The sequence below is a fragment of the Calypte anna genome, chromosome 2 (assembly GCF_003957555.1).
Source record: "Calypte anna isolate BGI_N300 chromosome 2, bCalAnn1_v1.p, whole genome shotgun sequence".
Lineage (NCBI taxonomy): Eukaryota > Metazoa > Chordata > Aves > Apodiformes > Trochilidae > Calypte > Calypte anna.
The window spans coordinates 70286462-70303796 of NC_044245.1; the positions used below are offsets into that span (position 1 = coordinate 70286462).

Sequence of the window (17335 nt, forward strand, 5' to 3'; positions counted from 1 at the left end):
ATTGATGTTTCTAAAATCATGCTAATGCAATCCCTCATTTATCAAATTTACACATAATTTATGTTGTGGTTGTTCCCTACTCTAACAGTTTAGCAAAACATTTTATAATTTACTCTGAATGATAAGATTTAATGAGAGCTTTCACACATTTTTATCCAACTCTGTTTTGAGTTGTAAATGCAACATTGACTTGATTTCTTTAGTGCCTGGACAGCTGGCTGAATAGCATTTGAGAGTTTCAGAAATGTAGGAATCATGAAATGAAGTTTCCTTGGATTAGCAGCACATATAGCTTTCTGTTGTGAGGCTGTATTTTTCATTTGACCCATATACATGTTTAATATCAGTAAAACATAATTTTACACCTGAGTGATAGCACAAAATTCCATTGCCATCCGTGCTAGAGGCATCATTTATGAAGTCATAAGAGAAGGTCTACTATTTGTCTATAAAACCCTAAGACTATTCTGTATCAGATATGAGGGCCTTATGTAACTGAGATGTACAAACCAATGCCATCTCAGGACAAGAGCTTACAGTCTAAAGGCTGGACATGTAGAGCTTTCTTTAGTTCTAGTGGATGTCTTAAATGCAAGACCTTGAACAGTAGGCCAAGAGTTTTCTAAACCAAAAGAATATCTCAAGGTTGGAAGAGTTCATGTTAAGGCTGGGGCTCTGTTTCTGTTGCCTTTAAAAAGTCACTTGATTGCTCTGTACCTCTTTATTTCTTTCTACCTCTCCCATCCATGAGACCTGTGACCTTACAGAATAGTTGGTTGAGGTCTTTCAAAGAAATGTGCTCATTCTGGGGAGGCTGTCACTCTGCTCAAAAAAGGTTCTATGCAAAAGGAGAAACACAAGTCCAAACAACTCATCTTGTGTTAGCACTACTTCTTGGAAGAAGAGCAGCTTTTCTCCTCTAAGTAACAATTTTACAGTAAGTTCATTGCAATCATGTTATTTCACAGGTAGGGAACATGAAGCCTATGAAATTGTAAAAATTCTCCTGTTCTGAACTACATTCCAGGCTACCCTGGGGCAAATACCTCCACACCTGAAGGAAAAAGGGGATTCTTGTGTTCCCTGCCTTCTCCCTCATAACTGATTTGATGACGACCCAGTAAAGACAATCTGGGACACTTAGAGACCCACTGGGGACCAGCAGAGGCTCTGGTGCTTGGCAGTGATCAAGGCAGTGAACCCTCTTCCCATTTTACAGGGATACCAAGAGGTGCATGGAGGTCTTGCTGTACCCATAACAGTGGCAGCAAGGAGAGTGGGAGCAAATGGGAGGACAGGTTTCTTGCCATGGGCTCCCTTAACCACTGGTTTTAGGAGGATCCCTCTTTTCATTCCTTTGTCTTTCCTACCTGGGAGGAGTAGCCCTTGTCTCAGTGGAGTGCAAGAGCATTAAGCTGTGCTGGAAGGAACAGGACACAGCACACTGCTTCAGGCTCTCTGCATGCTCCAAACAGCATTCAGATGACATTTTCCAGAGTTTTATTTTTCTAGACTTGGTGGAAAAGGCAAATCTCCTGTTCTGCACTTATCATCAGGCTCTGATGCTGAGGAGGATCACACTGTACTCCAACTTACCCATATTCACTTGACAGCATGAATGCCTGGAAATAATAAGCTTTCAACTAGAGGTTCAGCTTCCTGAGTCCCATAATGAGTCTGGGGACTTTCATGCTTCCCACAAAACAGAATTCTGCCCCCCACTGTGATACACAATCTCATTATTATTATTGTTTTATGGCATGGCAAGCACTTCTGCCTCTAATATTAAAGGTAGCAGCTCATGTACATTTCATAAAAGATTACAGGATCAATCATCATGGGATTTGCCTTATAGATACTAAGACGCTAGCTTGAAAATTCCTATTGCCCAAGAGGGCCATTCCTTAATAATGGACTTAACAAATGAGGTCTGAAACTGGTGTTCAGACAGTGTACTGCTTCTACATCAGCTCTTAAAAAAATCACGTTAGTTTTCAAAGTAATTGTAAAGTGGCTCTCCTCAGCCTCCTCCACTATATCACTCTAATCTTTTGGGAAGTACAGCACGAGCATTGCACTGCTTCTTCTCCTCAGACTCAGTGATCCAGGTTGCCTGGCTTGCCACCTCTGAGGCCAACAGTGAAACATCTTGCATGCAGGATCTTTAGAAGTTTGATAGAGAAAAGCAAAACTGAAAATTTGCCCCTAAAAGCTTTGGTTTGGCAATGAGACTCCCCAGCCCTTGTTGCTTTCCTTGGATCATAGCTCTTACTCCGCCTCAGGTTCATTGCTGTCCCTGCTAATTTTCTTCTGTCTGCTTAAAGAGGCTGCACTGATACAGATTATTACTGCATTACAGTCCAAATGAGAGGCAAATCACTGACCTCTATGCATAAGAACAAATCCCTTTAGGTGATACAGCTGTTTTGTGGCTGTGGCTATCTTGGAGCTCCCGGATGGCATATGCGTTGCCCTGAGAGACAGAGCACTACTGAATGAATGGCAGCTCCTCCTCTTTGAGCACTGCAGATCTCAGCAGGCACAAATTAGGATGTCTTGGGCAGGCCCACTCTTTGTTTGTATCAGCTGCAAATGAAGAGAATACATAAAAAGGACTATTTCTTGAGCAGAATGCAATGTCCTGTCTCACATCCACAGTGACAGGAGGAGGGAGAGGAATAACACATTCAGCTTGCAACAGTATGGGTTTCCTCTCATTCTGTCATCCTTACCTGTTATTGAACCCACCTTCCCTCCTGAGGAGCAGCAGCCTCTCCAGGGTTTGGTCTAACTGATAGCTAAGCTGGCATAAACCAAAGCAATCACATCTGACAGCACCTCAGTAATAAGACCCTGACAGCATGAAGGCAAAAGCAGCTGAATCTACTCAAAATTGAGTTTGTCTGGGTCAGTTTTTTTTCTGGAGTCTGTCAGGCATCATTTGTGCCTCTTTTACATGCCTTGTTTCTCTTAATCTTGGCCAGGACAGGTAAGATGTGGTGCATATGCAGGACAGACCTCTGGGACCCATCTGTCCCTCAGTTTGATGGTTCCTGGGAGCCATGGTCAGGAAGCAGATGATGAAGCAGATTCTAGTTTGTGCTATATGGTGGCTGCACCAAGCAAAACAGCAGGGGCTAGTAAACCATATTTCCAAGTGACCAAAATATAACTTTTGAGTCCCCCAAGGATCTGTGTCACTATTAATTTTAATGAATGGTCTAAAAGGGGATCATAGAGAGCAAAGGTAACGGTGGCATAACATGATTAAGAGCAATAAAAGCTGGAGGAGACATGACAAAAGCAAGAGGCACCTATTAAAGCTGGATAAATGGGCAATGCAGCAGCAAATGAAATGCAGCGCTGCAAAAAAATTTGTGTCAGAAGGAATGATGTTAACTCTTTTTATGCATTCTTGAGTTTTTCATTTTGCTCTGAATAGATCTGGGCTCTTGACAGAGAGCTTAAAGAGAGCTGCTACTAGATGTGACAATCTATGCAGTATAAAAGATAGCAGGTCCTGCAATCTACTTAGATAAGAAAGAGAAGGGTGGTAGGAAGGGAAAGGAAAACATCAGAGACCATAATGTTTGCCTATGGTCGCTTATAAAACCAAATATAGAGCAGAGGACTTGAGAATGCCAAGTCTAGGGCCAGGCTCTGAACTGCACAGGTAGATTCCCAGAGGTCAGCTCATTGACTGAGAGACAAGCACTTCCAGAGGGCCACAGCATCATAAAGATGGCCAAAACAAGAGGCATGAATCACTCTTTGTCTAGCTCTGGTAGTGAAACACATTAGAAGGGTTGCTTAGGCCATAAGCTGAATTCTTAAGGGGCTGGAATTAGTAAAATGACTTGCATCCTCCATTATTTTTTCCTCTGAACCATATGTTTTCAGCCACAGCTGAGACAAGGGGATTGTTTCTGGATGGTAAGTCCTTTTGTTTTTTTTTTTCCTGGGAACTTGCAGCTGTGGGAAAAAAGTGTCATCAGAGGAACCAAAAGAAATGAATAGTGGTGAAAGCTCTGTGTGGTCAGACAGGCCTTGGAGCACAAAGGGGCTGGGGATACTGATGAGGGCATATGGGTTCTTGTCCTGGTCCTTTAACATTTCTACCTTTACACTAGGGCAGTGGGTAGAGTGAGGGTGTAGGACTGAGACTGTCACTTGAGATGTCTGCTGGAGTGAGGAAGCCCAGTCCCTCCACCATGGCAGGCTGAGCTCCCTGGCTGTAAAACACTGGCAAGTTTTATGTAGTGCTGCAACTGTTCATGCACATTTCCAGGACTGGCCTTGAGGAGCTCCAGGGCAGGAGGCTGAGAACATACATGATCTGCAAATTTTTTCACCACCAGCACTATACATTTCCTTTGGGCTTAGATTCCTCCCCCCTCTTTCTCTTGGGTCAAACCTGCTGAGCCCTGAATTGTCTGTAAATGGATCCTTTTTATATCTCACCAGTAAAACCAGAACATTTTTCAGTTTTGTTTGTGGGAGGCCAGTAGATACAAGTGTTGGTTGTTTGCATAGAGATTTCACAGACTGCAAAAACACTGTCACCTGTTCCATAAAATAGGAAATAAAACAGCCAGGATGTCAAGTACCTAGTAAACACCAGCTGGGAAGTGTCACAGTAGCAAGCTGTCTGACTACTGAGGAGGCTCATAAGCTGAGGCACACCTGAGGATAATCAGATAACCTAATGGTGAAGTGCAGCTTAGGAAGTTGGGCTCAGAGCCCACTCTCCTTGCAGGCTTGCTTGTGCTGCAAGTGCTGTTGCTCCTTCCGTACACAACCCCAGAAGCTGATCTCAGCTGCTACACAGCCTGTCTTGCAGAGCTCACTGCTGGGGTTTTCTGTGGAGTAAAAGCAAACTTTGGAGCAGTTCATCCTGGGAAACCCCTCAGTAAATGCAGCAAGCATTTTCAAGTCAAAGGCAATATGTTGCTAGACTGCATTTCTACCCCTCCTTCCTCCCACTCTGCCTATAATGGGGGAAGTAAAACATTGTGGTTTCAGGACATGAAGAAATTTTTGTTGCTGTCCATTGTGACTAAAGGGAGATACCGTAATGGTCTGAAAATACCAAACTGTAGCTCTACAGAGGGACAAAGTCATCTCTGTGCATTGCAGGCAGTACAAGAGATACTTGTCTTATACTTCCCAGAGAAGGCATTCCACACTGAATATGTTGATGCTGTGAAAGATTGGGATAGATGGGTGGACAGTCAGTGGTTCAGAGCTGGCTGTGTGACAGAAGTCAGAGTATGGTGATTGATGGAGCAGGGTTGAGTTGGAGACCTGTAACCAGCAATGTGCACCAGGGATCAGTACTTGGCCCAATCTTGTTCGGTGTGTTCATCAGTGACTTGGATGAGGGGACAGAGTGTATCCTCAGCAGGTTTGCTGATAATACAAAGCTGGGAAGGGTGGCTGACATTCTGGAGGGCTGTGCTGCCATCCAGCGTGACCTCGACAGGCTGGAGAGCTGGGCAGAGAAGAACCTGATGAGGTTCAGTAAGAGAAAGTGTAGGGTCCTGTACCTGAGGGGAAAGAACCCCAAGCGCCAGTATAGGTTAGGGAGGGACTTGTTGGAAAGCAGTTTAGAGGAGAAGGATCTGAGAGTCCTGATAGTAAATTATCCATGGGCCAACAATGTGTTGTTGCTGCCAGAAAGGCCAATGGAATCTTAAGCTGAGAAGACTGTGGCCAGTAGGTTGAGGGAGATCATCCTTCCTCTCTACTCTGCCCTGGTGAAGCCACAACCAGAATACTGCATCCAGTTCTGGGCTCTCCAGTTTAAGGGACACAGGAATCTACTGAAAGAGTTCAATAGAGAGATATTAGGATGCTTAAGGAACTTGAGCATCTTTCCTATGAAGAAAGACTGAGAGAACTGGGGCTGTTTAGCCTTGAGGAAAAGAAGGCTGAGAGGGGAGATTATTAAATAGCTATAAATATCTGAGGGGTGGGTGTCAAGACAATGAGGCCAATCACTTTTCAGTGGTGTCCAGTGATAGGACAAAGAATAATGGGTTTAAGCTAGAACATAGGAAGTTCCACCTCAACATGAGGAGAAACTTTACTGTGACAGTGACAGAGCACTGGAACAGGATGCCCAGAGAGGTTGTGAAGTCTCCTTTTCCGGTGACTTCCTAAATCCTGGATGCATTCCTGTGTGATCTGCCCTTAGGTGATCCTGCTTTGAGAGGAGAGTTGAACTAGACGATCTCTCGAGGTCTGTTCCAACCCCTAACATTCTATGATTCTATGATTGCTTAGAAAGGCTACAGTGCCCTAACAGTTGGGGGTTTTAAAAGTAAAGAGGCATCTGCATAACATATATAAAGCAGATGTTAATCCAGACAGGCAGTAGTGCCTCTTTAACAACATTCCTGCCTATGTGTTGTGATTCCTGTTTTGTCAGGAGGTGAGGAAGCTCTCAGAAGTCTCAACACCAGTTCTGTGTGTGGTACCTGAGTCATGGTTGTTGCAGTCCTTTATCTAGTGTTGTAAAACCAATATGATATATGAAGTTAAGTAGTATGGAATGAATAGAGGAATTGTTATGACATAATTTTCAGTGCTCTTTCTACTATCCTGCAAGGCAGGATCAGGTGATAAGCAGAACCCAAGACCTACTATGTTTATGAAGGCACAGGTTTTCATCTTGTCAGATGAGCAAGTGTTTGAGAAGTCACTCAAACTCTTTTTTTCTTGCTGGCTTCCTGGCTCTCCAATAGTGCATAACTTCATATGAGTCTGTGGAAACAAGACTCCTGTCTTAAAGTGGTACAGCATAAGTTAGGCAAAATAGAGACAGCAGTGTTTTGTGCATATCTGCAATGATGCACAGTATGTACCAGGTAAAAGTGTGTAACTGGGTGGATATATCTGCACATCTATTTTCTGGGCAATTTGAGATGGAAAGAGTTCTTAGCTAGAAAAATATCTCCAGATGTTATTGCAGACCGTTGTTTTCAAAGCCTTTTGCCACGTTCCATGAAGTGGCAATTCATAGTGTAATTTCCCTGGCCCTTCCCATTTACACATGCAAACAAGGTAAGATCCAGGCTCAGAACTTTGATTGCACACTAAGCATGACCATAAATGGATCTTGCATGTCTGTCATGTCTCTGAAGGCATGAAATTCTGTCAGGGCTGTGTAAGTGGTTTTCAAGCTTCCTGATGCTGAAGCCATTAACATTTCAAAAAAGTCAGCCAAGACTTTCTTCTGCCTTCATCGTGGTTGGAATAGGAAAGTAACTAATGTGGGAGGCTACACTTGGGCTGATTCACTGCTAAGAGCAAAGTATACATGAACACCAATAACAGAAGCAGATGATCTGCTTGAACCTGCAACCTGAAGGCTTGTCTGCTTGACACAATGTTGATGAACCACTTTTTCTTGATGCTCAAGGCATGTAAAGCCACAGACAATCATTAACTGTTGTGTGCAATGTAGTCAATAAATTGCCATCAGACTTTCCCTTCCATTTAACTTTTATTAAAAGAGGTGCTAAGGTACTGTACTGTATGCAGTACATCATATTTATTACCAAAATTAACAAATATACAAAACTTATACATGTAATTTTCTTACATCCATTTATTGGTCTATAATACTGCATTTGTTCAAGTAGGTTATCTACAGTATGTAAACATCCCTTGGATTGACCTCACACAGATTAGGAAAGCCCATCTAACCCATGTATTAACCAAATATAGCTTTTTCTTTTTCTTTTTCTTTTTAAATTTATTTGGCTTTCATCGGTAGAATCTAATCTTCACATTTGGCACATGGAAGAGACATCTACAGTGCAAAAGAGGCAGATTTTCTGGTTTTGTTCTGAGCAGTTTAGCGGAGTCATGGTTTTAAAGAGCTGAGAATAAATTTACACAAACTTGATAGGAGATGGATTAGTGTTAACGCTCATAGATCAGTGATTAAACTAGAGCAGAAATTCAAAGCCTCTTCCCCAGCCCACTCGGCCAGGTGGAAAAAACAACTCAGCCTTGTTCCTAAGGATTAAAAAAGGACTCTGTTAGCAACAGAGAGAGGAGGTTTAGTTTACAAAGAGCCCTCTGAGATTCCAGTTTCGATTTTCTGCTTTGTAGGATTCTTCCCCCCCCCCCCCCCCCCTTGTTTGAAAGCAATTTGTTCCCTTTTTAATGTTGGAAAAATACCTGGTGGATAACCACTTTTCTATGCTGGCAATTTCTCATTGAGTTGGAGGTTACAGTTGGAGTTCACAGATCTTTGAACCCAGATGGACAGAGCTCAGTAAGCTGCCACATACAAGGGAGAGAAAGAGGGAGGGAGGGAAAAAGAGAGTAATGTAACTGTATTCCAGCTGGGGAGCTTTCCAGCTTTGCTGTAAAAACCGTGAAAAAACCTTCTTCCTTCTGCTTCAAAAACGTGACTTAATTTAACTGAGTAAAGCTGATCCAGAGAGAGACCTTCATTCGCACCCTTCTTCCCATTCTCATCCAAGCACCGTATTGCTAATTTTTAGGAGGCCTCACCCATGTCCATGGAAGCATCTGATGAGAATGGACCTAACTGGACACCGTTTCTCATGGAAACCCCTTTGCTAATTCCCCCTCCGTTACCACAGAGCCCCGCTGCTGTCTGTGGCACCGTACATCTCAGCCAGCTTTTTGAAGCGTGGCCCCCAGTCCGTCAGGTAGTCATAGCTCTGGTCTGAGTCTGTCGTCACAGACTGCAGGGAGCTGAGGGACTCCGCCACCGAGCCGTTCCCTTCAAACATGTACGTCTGGAGGGAGTCAAAGGGAGGTGCCCACAAGTCCATGTCAGCTTCATACAGCTTGGCGAGCACGTAGTTGTGGACGTTGTTGTCCATGACGCGTGCCTGAGGCACGTACCGGGAGAGGCTCTCTATTTCGGGGAGCATATCCTGCCGGTTTTTCGCCACCATCTGGGCCTCCCGTGGGTTCCACATGGCGGCGATATCGAAGGCCTCAGTGTCCTCCTCCCCGCCGCCTTCATCGTCGTACCTGACAATATTCTCATGGATGTTCTCCTCTTCGTCGATGATGTATGGCTGCTTCCGCTGGCGCCGCATGGAGAGGATGAGGAGCACCAGCACTGCGGGAGGCAACCAAGATATGGGGCTGTCAGCAAGACGGCAGATCTTACATGGCTGCCTGCTGCCCTGCTTCCCCTCAAGTGAGCCCAGACAGCCTCTGGAATTTAAAGAGCTGTAGTGTTTCTGGGTGGAGAGGTACAGAAATACCTGTCCCCCCTGCCCCAGTTAAAATTAGTAACTTGAAGTCCTGCTAATCCACCCCTTTTCTCAAACTTAATTCTTAGCTCTCAGTGGCACTATAGATACGTCTATCCCACAGTGCTTGGCAATGCACTGTAGTGGTGAGTTACTTTTAAGCTAGCCAGGTCAGGTATCAGTAATGATTTGTCTGCAGTGGCACACAGATCCATAGGGAAAGTTTTCTCCTGCTGTGTAGCTGGGTTTTGCAGCCTGCTTTAGGGATACCGCTTGGGCTCGGTGCTGTGTGGCACATAGACACATGGTGCTGAGGCACTGTGGTGATATGTCTGCCTACACAGCAAAGGGCAGACTTAGCTCCTTGGGCTTCTCTGAAGCATTTCTTTGTTTATCTGCAAGGCACTACCTTGAGCTGGGAAGGCTGACCATCAGGTGCTTGGCACTAGCAAGATGTAGATGCTTCTTAGCACAGGGAGTAGTGGTCATACAGGCACAAGTGATCTTTACTATTGAAAACGTGCCATCATCTGGTGTTGACTCTATTTCCAGGGCTCAATTTTTGAACAGAGGTAGCTAGGGTCCTCTGTAGAGTCAGAATTGAGGCAGTTTTGAAGTTTTTTTTCTGCATCCTACTCCACTGCTCCTCAAACTGGATCATCTGAAATTTCAGGGAACATGTTTTGAAATAGTATCTCATGACTTAAGACAGTGAATACGGGAACTGAAGTTCTTTCAAAAGCAACAGCTAAGAGGGAGCATAGAAGACCTGGGAAAGGATAAGATTTTTTTTTATGGAGACACATGCAAGATGCTCAGCTCCTTTAGAGAAGAACAGGCACCATTTAAATATAGTGTCTTAAGAAAAATGGATGGAGGTGGAGATATCTCCTGCCAAAAGACATGAGGTGAAGCTCGACTTACCACTCCTGTTTCCTGTGGAAGCATATAATCAGAAAATACTGAGGATGAGAAAGTAACCTGTCCCCAGCCACAGGTCTCACTACTTCTTCCTGGCATACACCTGACACGAAAGCTGAACCATGTCAGACACCCTAGCACTTTGGGTATCTGGCAGAAGTATTTGTAGACCATATTTTGCCCCCATTCCTATGCCGCTGACTGCACCATCTGGTTCTTGATTTGGATTTTTAAGTATGTGGGCATTTACATATAATAGATAGATATAGATATAGATATAGATATAGATATAGATATAGATATAGATATAGATATAGATATAGATAGATATAGTGTGTGTGCGTTTTACTCTTTCACCTTTGGCAGATGAGCAACCCCCTGTCTAGAACTGAAGAGTTTTTCCTCTCCCAGGAAGAAACCAAGGGTTTACCTAGCAGGACAAAGATGCAGGCAAGGATTGCAATGAGTGCCCCCCTGCTCAGGCTGACAGGGAGGACATAGGCTTCTGCGTTGCAGGACATCACCATTCCATCATCATCACAGCTGCACACGTGTACGGTGAGCGTGCCTGTGCTGCTCAGTACGGGGCGGCCATTGTCACTGATCAGGATGGGGAGGTAAAAAGTGTTCTGCTCATGCTGTCTGAAGCCAGAGCGCCTTGTCAAAATCCATGCTGTGTTATCTAGGGTAGAAAATAAACAAGAGAGAAGAGCTTACATGCAGAGCAAATATATTCGGCAGAAATGGTGAAAAAATCAGCCCTAGACACACATCTATTTGTCTTCTGTCTTTTTTTTTTCTTTGTTTTCTATCAATTTGTCACTATCAGCATTTTGCCTCCTCTATTCCCATATCTTCTCCATAGCTCAAAACCTGTAACTCTTACGCACCTTATGAGTTGCCTTTACCCCTTCTGACATAAAGAGCCCAGAGCAAACTCACATCCTTCAGATGTAGCTAAAAGAGCTTTCAGAAGGCAAGACAGAAATGAACAATTGAAGGCAACTTGTCTCTGTTTTTTCATGCTCAGCGGCTTTTCTAGACTTCTCTCTTAAGCACTGTCACTGTATTGGAGATCCAACTGTATAACCCTTGTGGACATGTTAAGGTTCTCTTTATGGTTTTTGATATATGGCATGGCCATCTGCTTGAGGCAACAAGATGACAAAGGAAAAAACCAGCTTGCTATCCTAAAGAAGCAGTGACTTGAAAATTTGCAACTAAACATTTTCAGTGAAACATGCAATTTCATTGGCACTTTAGCCACTGAAAAAAGTCTCAGTGCTTCATGTCATCATTGTCAGAATTATTATGCTTTGATTTGACCATTGTGCTTCACTTAGTGTGACTGCCTCTTTTTATAAAAAGTTCAACCAAAATGAATCCAAATGCTGCTGCTGCAACAAAATAGTAAGAGTGACCTAACAGCCAGTTGCTGCTGGTGATTTCAAGGGAAATTCCTAACTTTGGGCCTTTTCCCTTCATATTCAGCATGTGTTTTAAAATGTCAGAATTTCTCAGTGCCATTGATATTCCCATCTACCCTCTCCCTCATATTCCCAGACTGTGTACCTAATCAGAAAGAAACTGGAATCAGGAATTTGTTTTTCTCAGTTCTTATCTCAGAAGTTCTAAGGCAAAATCTCTGGAGATCAGTGATTATTTTGTCAGTGCTGACTTTTCAAGATTTTTGGCTTTGGAGACTTTTGAAAAGCACAAGGCTGAATGTCTTCAGCGTGATCTGAGCTACCAGGGAGTTAAAAGGAATCTGTAGGAAAACTGGCCCTTTCTTAAAAACATGTCTGCAAATCTTGGGCCAGTTAAGATAAATGTTACATAGGTACTCTTTCTCTTTGGCAGACCTACAAGCCCTGAACCCATACAGTTATGCTGTGGGACTTTTTGGGAGCTAAGCTTCATACTTCTAATACTTTTTTTTTGTTTGTTTCCCATTCCCCTGGTTCAAAAGAGGCCACAGGCTGGCCATCTGCATCTCCAGGTTGTTACCAGTGTACATTTGTTATGCTTGGAAATGCAGGAGGCAAATCAGCTTTTCCCAGGTGGATTGCTGCAGTGGAGCTGCTGCCTGGAAATAGCAAAAAACCTGATCACAAGCAGACTCTGAAAAAGACCCAAAATATCAGAAAGGGACTACACAATTTCTTTATAATTTCATTGTAAATTCACTGCTAAGATATAAACGTTAGGTGACTTTCTTCAGTGCAAAGGCTCAGGTTGCATGGAGGTAAATCAGTGGTATTATCTGCTGGGGTCTGACCTCAGAAATGATTTGATGGCTTTTAGGAGTGAAATCAGGAGTATTATATACATCCAGTGATGGAATATATGCAAATTAAATCCATATTCACTAGACTTGCCTGCTTAAATTATTTGCCAAGTTCCATACTTTGTGCTGCAAACCCTATGGCATTAGACAACACTGTTGCATTTAAGTATTGAGATGTTGAGCTTCACGCTCATGAAGTTAGTTTGAATTTGTGACATGTTTTTAAAAGGAATGTCAGGGTCTTTTATTTCTTGCAGATCAATGACATTTCAAGCTTTTACTCTGAGAGCATAAAATTCTGAAGAGTCCAGGCATGTTTGTATGTGAACTTATAGTGAAATTGGACTGCCTCGTGTGATTTCAAGAGCTGGAGCTTTAAGGAAGAACCACCAGGTGCAACATAAAATTCCCAGAGTTGGTTAAAATTGATTATGTGTCAGGGCTTCCATATTTCACCACCCTTTGATACACCATGTGTCTCTGTGTATAGGCAGCAAGCATGGACCAACATAGATAATTTTCAGAAATGTGTGTCCTAAAACCCAACAGATTGCAGCACCCTGCAGCTCCCATGGCTCCTGGGGGAGGGATGTGCTGTGGATAGGAGCCCTTACCTCCTGCAAACCTCCCCTTCCTCTCTCCTGGGGCACACACAAGTGCTTTCCCTCCCTTGAGTTTTTTATGTGTTCTACCACGTGGTCCCCAGCTATTAATACCACATCTTCTCTTCGCTGTGCCTATAGCAAAAAAACCCCCAAACCAACACTGAAACCAAGACCCACAATTCAAAGGCCAGAAACTAATAAAGTACCTGTATTTATGCTCTGTTAATGGAAATGTCCAAGTCAATGTAACGGTGTAATAATTTGGTTGCATTTTTCTTTCCTAGGTGAAAGACTAGTTCTGTTTGAACAGACTGACAACAGAAGTCACAAATCCTATTCGGGTAACAGCAAACAGAATCACATAATGACCTGGGTTGGAAGGGACCTTAAAGATCATCTAGTTTCAATGCCCCTGCCATGGGCACAGACACCTCCCACTAGACCAAGTTGCTCCAGGCCCCATACAACCTGGGCTTGAATACTTCCATGGAGGGGGCATCCACAGCTTCTCTGAGCAGCCAGTTCCACTGTCTCACCACCCTCATACTAAAGAATTCCTTCCTAACATCTAATCTAAATTTACATGCATCTATATATTTTTGCTATGATGTGTGCTGGCCATGTCACCCAAGTCTTAAATGTTCTTGTTGATAAAATTGTCTTGGTGACTTTTAGTATTACATTTGGACTCTTTTGTTTTGTTTTGCTTTGCACTAGGCAGACATCCAAATAATCCCTAAAGAATTGCTTTACCTGTTACTCTGCAACTGCAGTACACTGGTTCCAAAGCTTGTTTTGTGACTCATCAAAAGCCAATGGGATTTGATGTACTACTTCAGTGCGAAGGACATGCTGGAATGTGATGCAGCATGGCAGGAACTGGAATACACAATTGTCTTCCAAAATTGATATCTGCTAAAACCCCGCCATCAAGAGAAGAGGACTTGTGAGGACATCAAAGTCCCACTATATTTACAAAAAACAAACCAAACCAAAAAAACCAAGCATGGTAAGAATTCACAATATGTTTGCATCGCAGCTTCCATCACAGTGCCTTTGGTTTGCAAAGGGCTTTGTGGTAGCACTTCACAGTGCTGAGCAGAGATACTGAAGATTGCAGTGTGGAGGGTCCCATGACTGTGTGAAGAGCAGGAGTTGAAATCTGTACTTCTAATGGGCATGCAGGCTAATGTCTTCATGTGGCTGTGAGGGTGAGGTATGGAGCATCTCCTTCCTGCACTTATGTCCCTGAAAGTGTTGTTACTCCCTGGAGAGATCAGTGTGGGCTCTCCTCACAGGAGAGGCTTGGTTTCTTTCCTTATGCATCTGTAAAAGAGCTGGGGATGATTAGCCCAGAACTTCTGCTGGTTTTAAAACTTACTAATGATTATGAAGAGTTAGGATTAATAAAAAGAAATATTTCACCAGGAGTGGGAGAAAGAGCACAGAAATTCATTATTGACACATCTGGCTGGAGGAAGGGGTCACATTTTAATTTCAGATTTTCAGCTCACTGCTTTTGTGCTCTGCTGAAGAGTGAGGTAGGCCACAGTTTTAGGGAAGGAAGGAATAGCTAAAAATTTTCCTGAAACAAGTTTAAATGCAATGGGGAGGACTGCCAGGGCTTCCAATGGTGGACCTGGTGGTCGTATGACACTGATGCCTGCATCCATTAAACTCACTACTCTATCCATTATTTCCTGGTACCCAGAGGGCAGCAGTAAAGGGTCAACAGAAGATCAGCTCAGAGTTTAATCTGGAAATGTAATAAGCTTATGCTATGGTTTAAGCTTATTTCATTGTTCATCACATAATTACAAATTAACCTCTTTTACCAACTTCTTCCCAGCATAGTCTCACCTTCATCTAGACGAGGGGGAAGAGGGCTTGCCAGTGCCATGCATTAGTAACCAAAGAGATGGGAGACCGCAGCTCCATTCCCTGCTTCATCACATATATCCTGTATGGTACTAGGAAGTCATATAGGCCCAGATCTTACATATCTAAATTTCACTGATTTTACTGAACTCAAAGGAAAGCAGGTGTGTCAGTAGCTTATTTTCTCCTTGCCCTGGATCCTTGTTTGTAAAGTAGAGAGCAGTAAGATTTCTCTCTCTGCCAGAGGTATGTGGAAAATGAATAGACTGAAGAAGTCCTTGGAGACTAAAATGGCAAGGACCAAAGAAGTGTGTAAAGCAGCTCATCAGAATGCAAACTGTGATCTGTTTCTCAGTATAAATCAAGGTTTTAATTGTTGCTAGGAAGCCTGCATGCCTTGCAGTTTCTCTTACTGCTACATAGGACAACCAAGTAATCAGCTCATGTGCTTATCTTAATAGTGCCTTCCCACAGCTTGAAATGTCTTGTTTCATCTTTACATGCACAGGTTATGACTAGCAAGGTGGGTGCTGTTTCTTGTCTTACCACCCTGTGACATACAGCATAGCTACTCCCTCTGTGACTGTCATATAATTTATATAGTCCTTAGTGATCCCTAGATGAAAATATAAATTAGAGTTACTGAAATGACTACCGCACTCCAAATTGGTGAAGCAGTAAATTAATCCTTAATGTTTCCTTAATATTTCAAATAGTCAATGGATTGACACTCAATATTTTTATTTCAAATTTGTACCCAACAGTACCCTAAGCTTCTTGTTATATATACATCTCTCAAAAACTGGTATTTTACAGAGTTGGAGGCACAGCCAGTCACTGCTGTCACTATGAATTATTGCAAGTATGGCCCTAGACAGAAAAGTGCATCTGATGCTGGAAATTTTGTGAGGTTTCCATTTTTAGAACAATGCCTTGAGGATGATATGAGCTTAGTTTGCCAAATATTTTAGCAATAGTTGTGTTTTATTTGTTCATTTATTTTGGCAATATTTACTAAAAAATAAAAAAGAGGAGAGGATGAGAGAGACAGATAAAAATGCAAGAAATTGTGTGTGGAGGCTTCAGGGACACCACAGAAAAAAATTGCTTTTGAGATGAAAAAGAGGGCTCCACACTCTGCAAATTTTTTCCTTTAACATGTTTGGTTAGTAAAAGCAGGGACTTCTTTATCAGCCTGTATGATGCTTTTGCCTGCAGAGGCATAGCTGGGTATTCATGGACATAAGATGTCAGCACTTTGCCATGAGTGTTTCAGTGGTGTTTCAATTTCTACTTAGCACATCTTACACAGACTTTTAGCTGTACACCAAGTTACCTCCCTAAGGCTCTGCATCTCCTCTCTACCTCCCTCCCTTTTCTAGGGAAATCAGGATGTGCAAAGAGGAAAAAAAAAGTGCTTGGGGAAAAAGACTAGAACCATACAAGAACCTTCCCTTTCTGTGCCTGAGAGAAAACATGAAGAGTACAAAAAAAGAGCAATGTAATTCCCTTCAGATTTGTCTCCTAGTTCCATTTGCTATCCTACCTTTAAGCATCTCCTTTTGAATGGATGCAATTTCCACTCCAGTGATCTGAGATGCCTGCAGCCTGACCACAAGACCTGAATATGCACAAAATACTGGCACATTTCCTCAAAGAAGAAGATGAGTCCTATTGCTAGAGAATATTTATAGAGAAGAAAATATAATATAACCTTCAAGAGTATTATGAAGTATGTCATTTTATCATTGCTTTTAAGGAGCAGGTGTCACTTAGTATTATTTGAAATAGCAGTCTTATCACATACTGTAAGTCACAGACTCTCAAGTCCAACTCAGGCATTAGAAATTAGAGTAGCTAACTGTCTGTGTCCACTGTGATTACCTTGATTGTCCCTTAGAGTAAAGTTGGGGTTGTTGGCTGCCTCCGGAGCCAGGCTGTAGTAGAAGTGCTGACCGTCCTGTGGGTCATCCCTGTCGATGGCACTCACTGTCTGGATCAGCTACAGAATACAAGAACAAAGCAGGAACAGGTGAGAATCAAATAATATAACATAACATAATTAGTATAGGTAACTGGAACATTTGAATAAAACTGTCTTGCTGAGGTACGATAGATAAATCAAGAAGAGACTCATAAGCTTGCAAGCTTAATTTATTTTTCTGTGCTCATCAAATCACTTTTAAACAATGGAGGAAATAGTTAGTTTGGTTCAAATAACAGACACTTTTTCTTCGGAGTGTCCAGGGTGTTTACAAGATGCATTGGGCATTACAGAGTTTGTAAGAAAACCCATATTTATTGTCAGCTTCATTTTGCAGATAGAAAAAGACTTCAGGTTGATTATCTTATAACTCCTAATTTTAAATCATTAAATTATTCCCCTGATAGTGTAT

General features: G+C 42.6%; 1 protein-coding gene across 2 annotated transcripts in view; it reads right to left on the bottom strand.

Annotated features, from left to right (window-relative positions):
- Window positions 1-8198: 8198 nt before the first annotated feature.
- CDH20 (cadherin 20) overlaps window positions 8199-17335 on the bottom strand; it is a 36010-nt gene continuing 26873 nt past the window's right edge. The window contains exons 9-11 of one of the 2 annotated variants that reach the window (XM_008499666.2): window positions 16824-16941; window positions 10600-10851; window positions 8199-9112 (exon numbers count right to left, since the gene is read on the bottom strand). In XM_008499666.2, the coding sequence (XP_008497888.1) occupies window positions 8613-9112; window positions 10600-10851; window positions 16824-16941 (870 nt within the window). In that variant the 3' untranslated portion in view covers window positions 8199-8612. The remainder of the gene's footprint in view (window positions 9113-10599; window positions 10852-16823; window positions 16942-17335) is intronic. The other variant, XM_030444840.1, reaches the window with a different exon arrangement.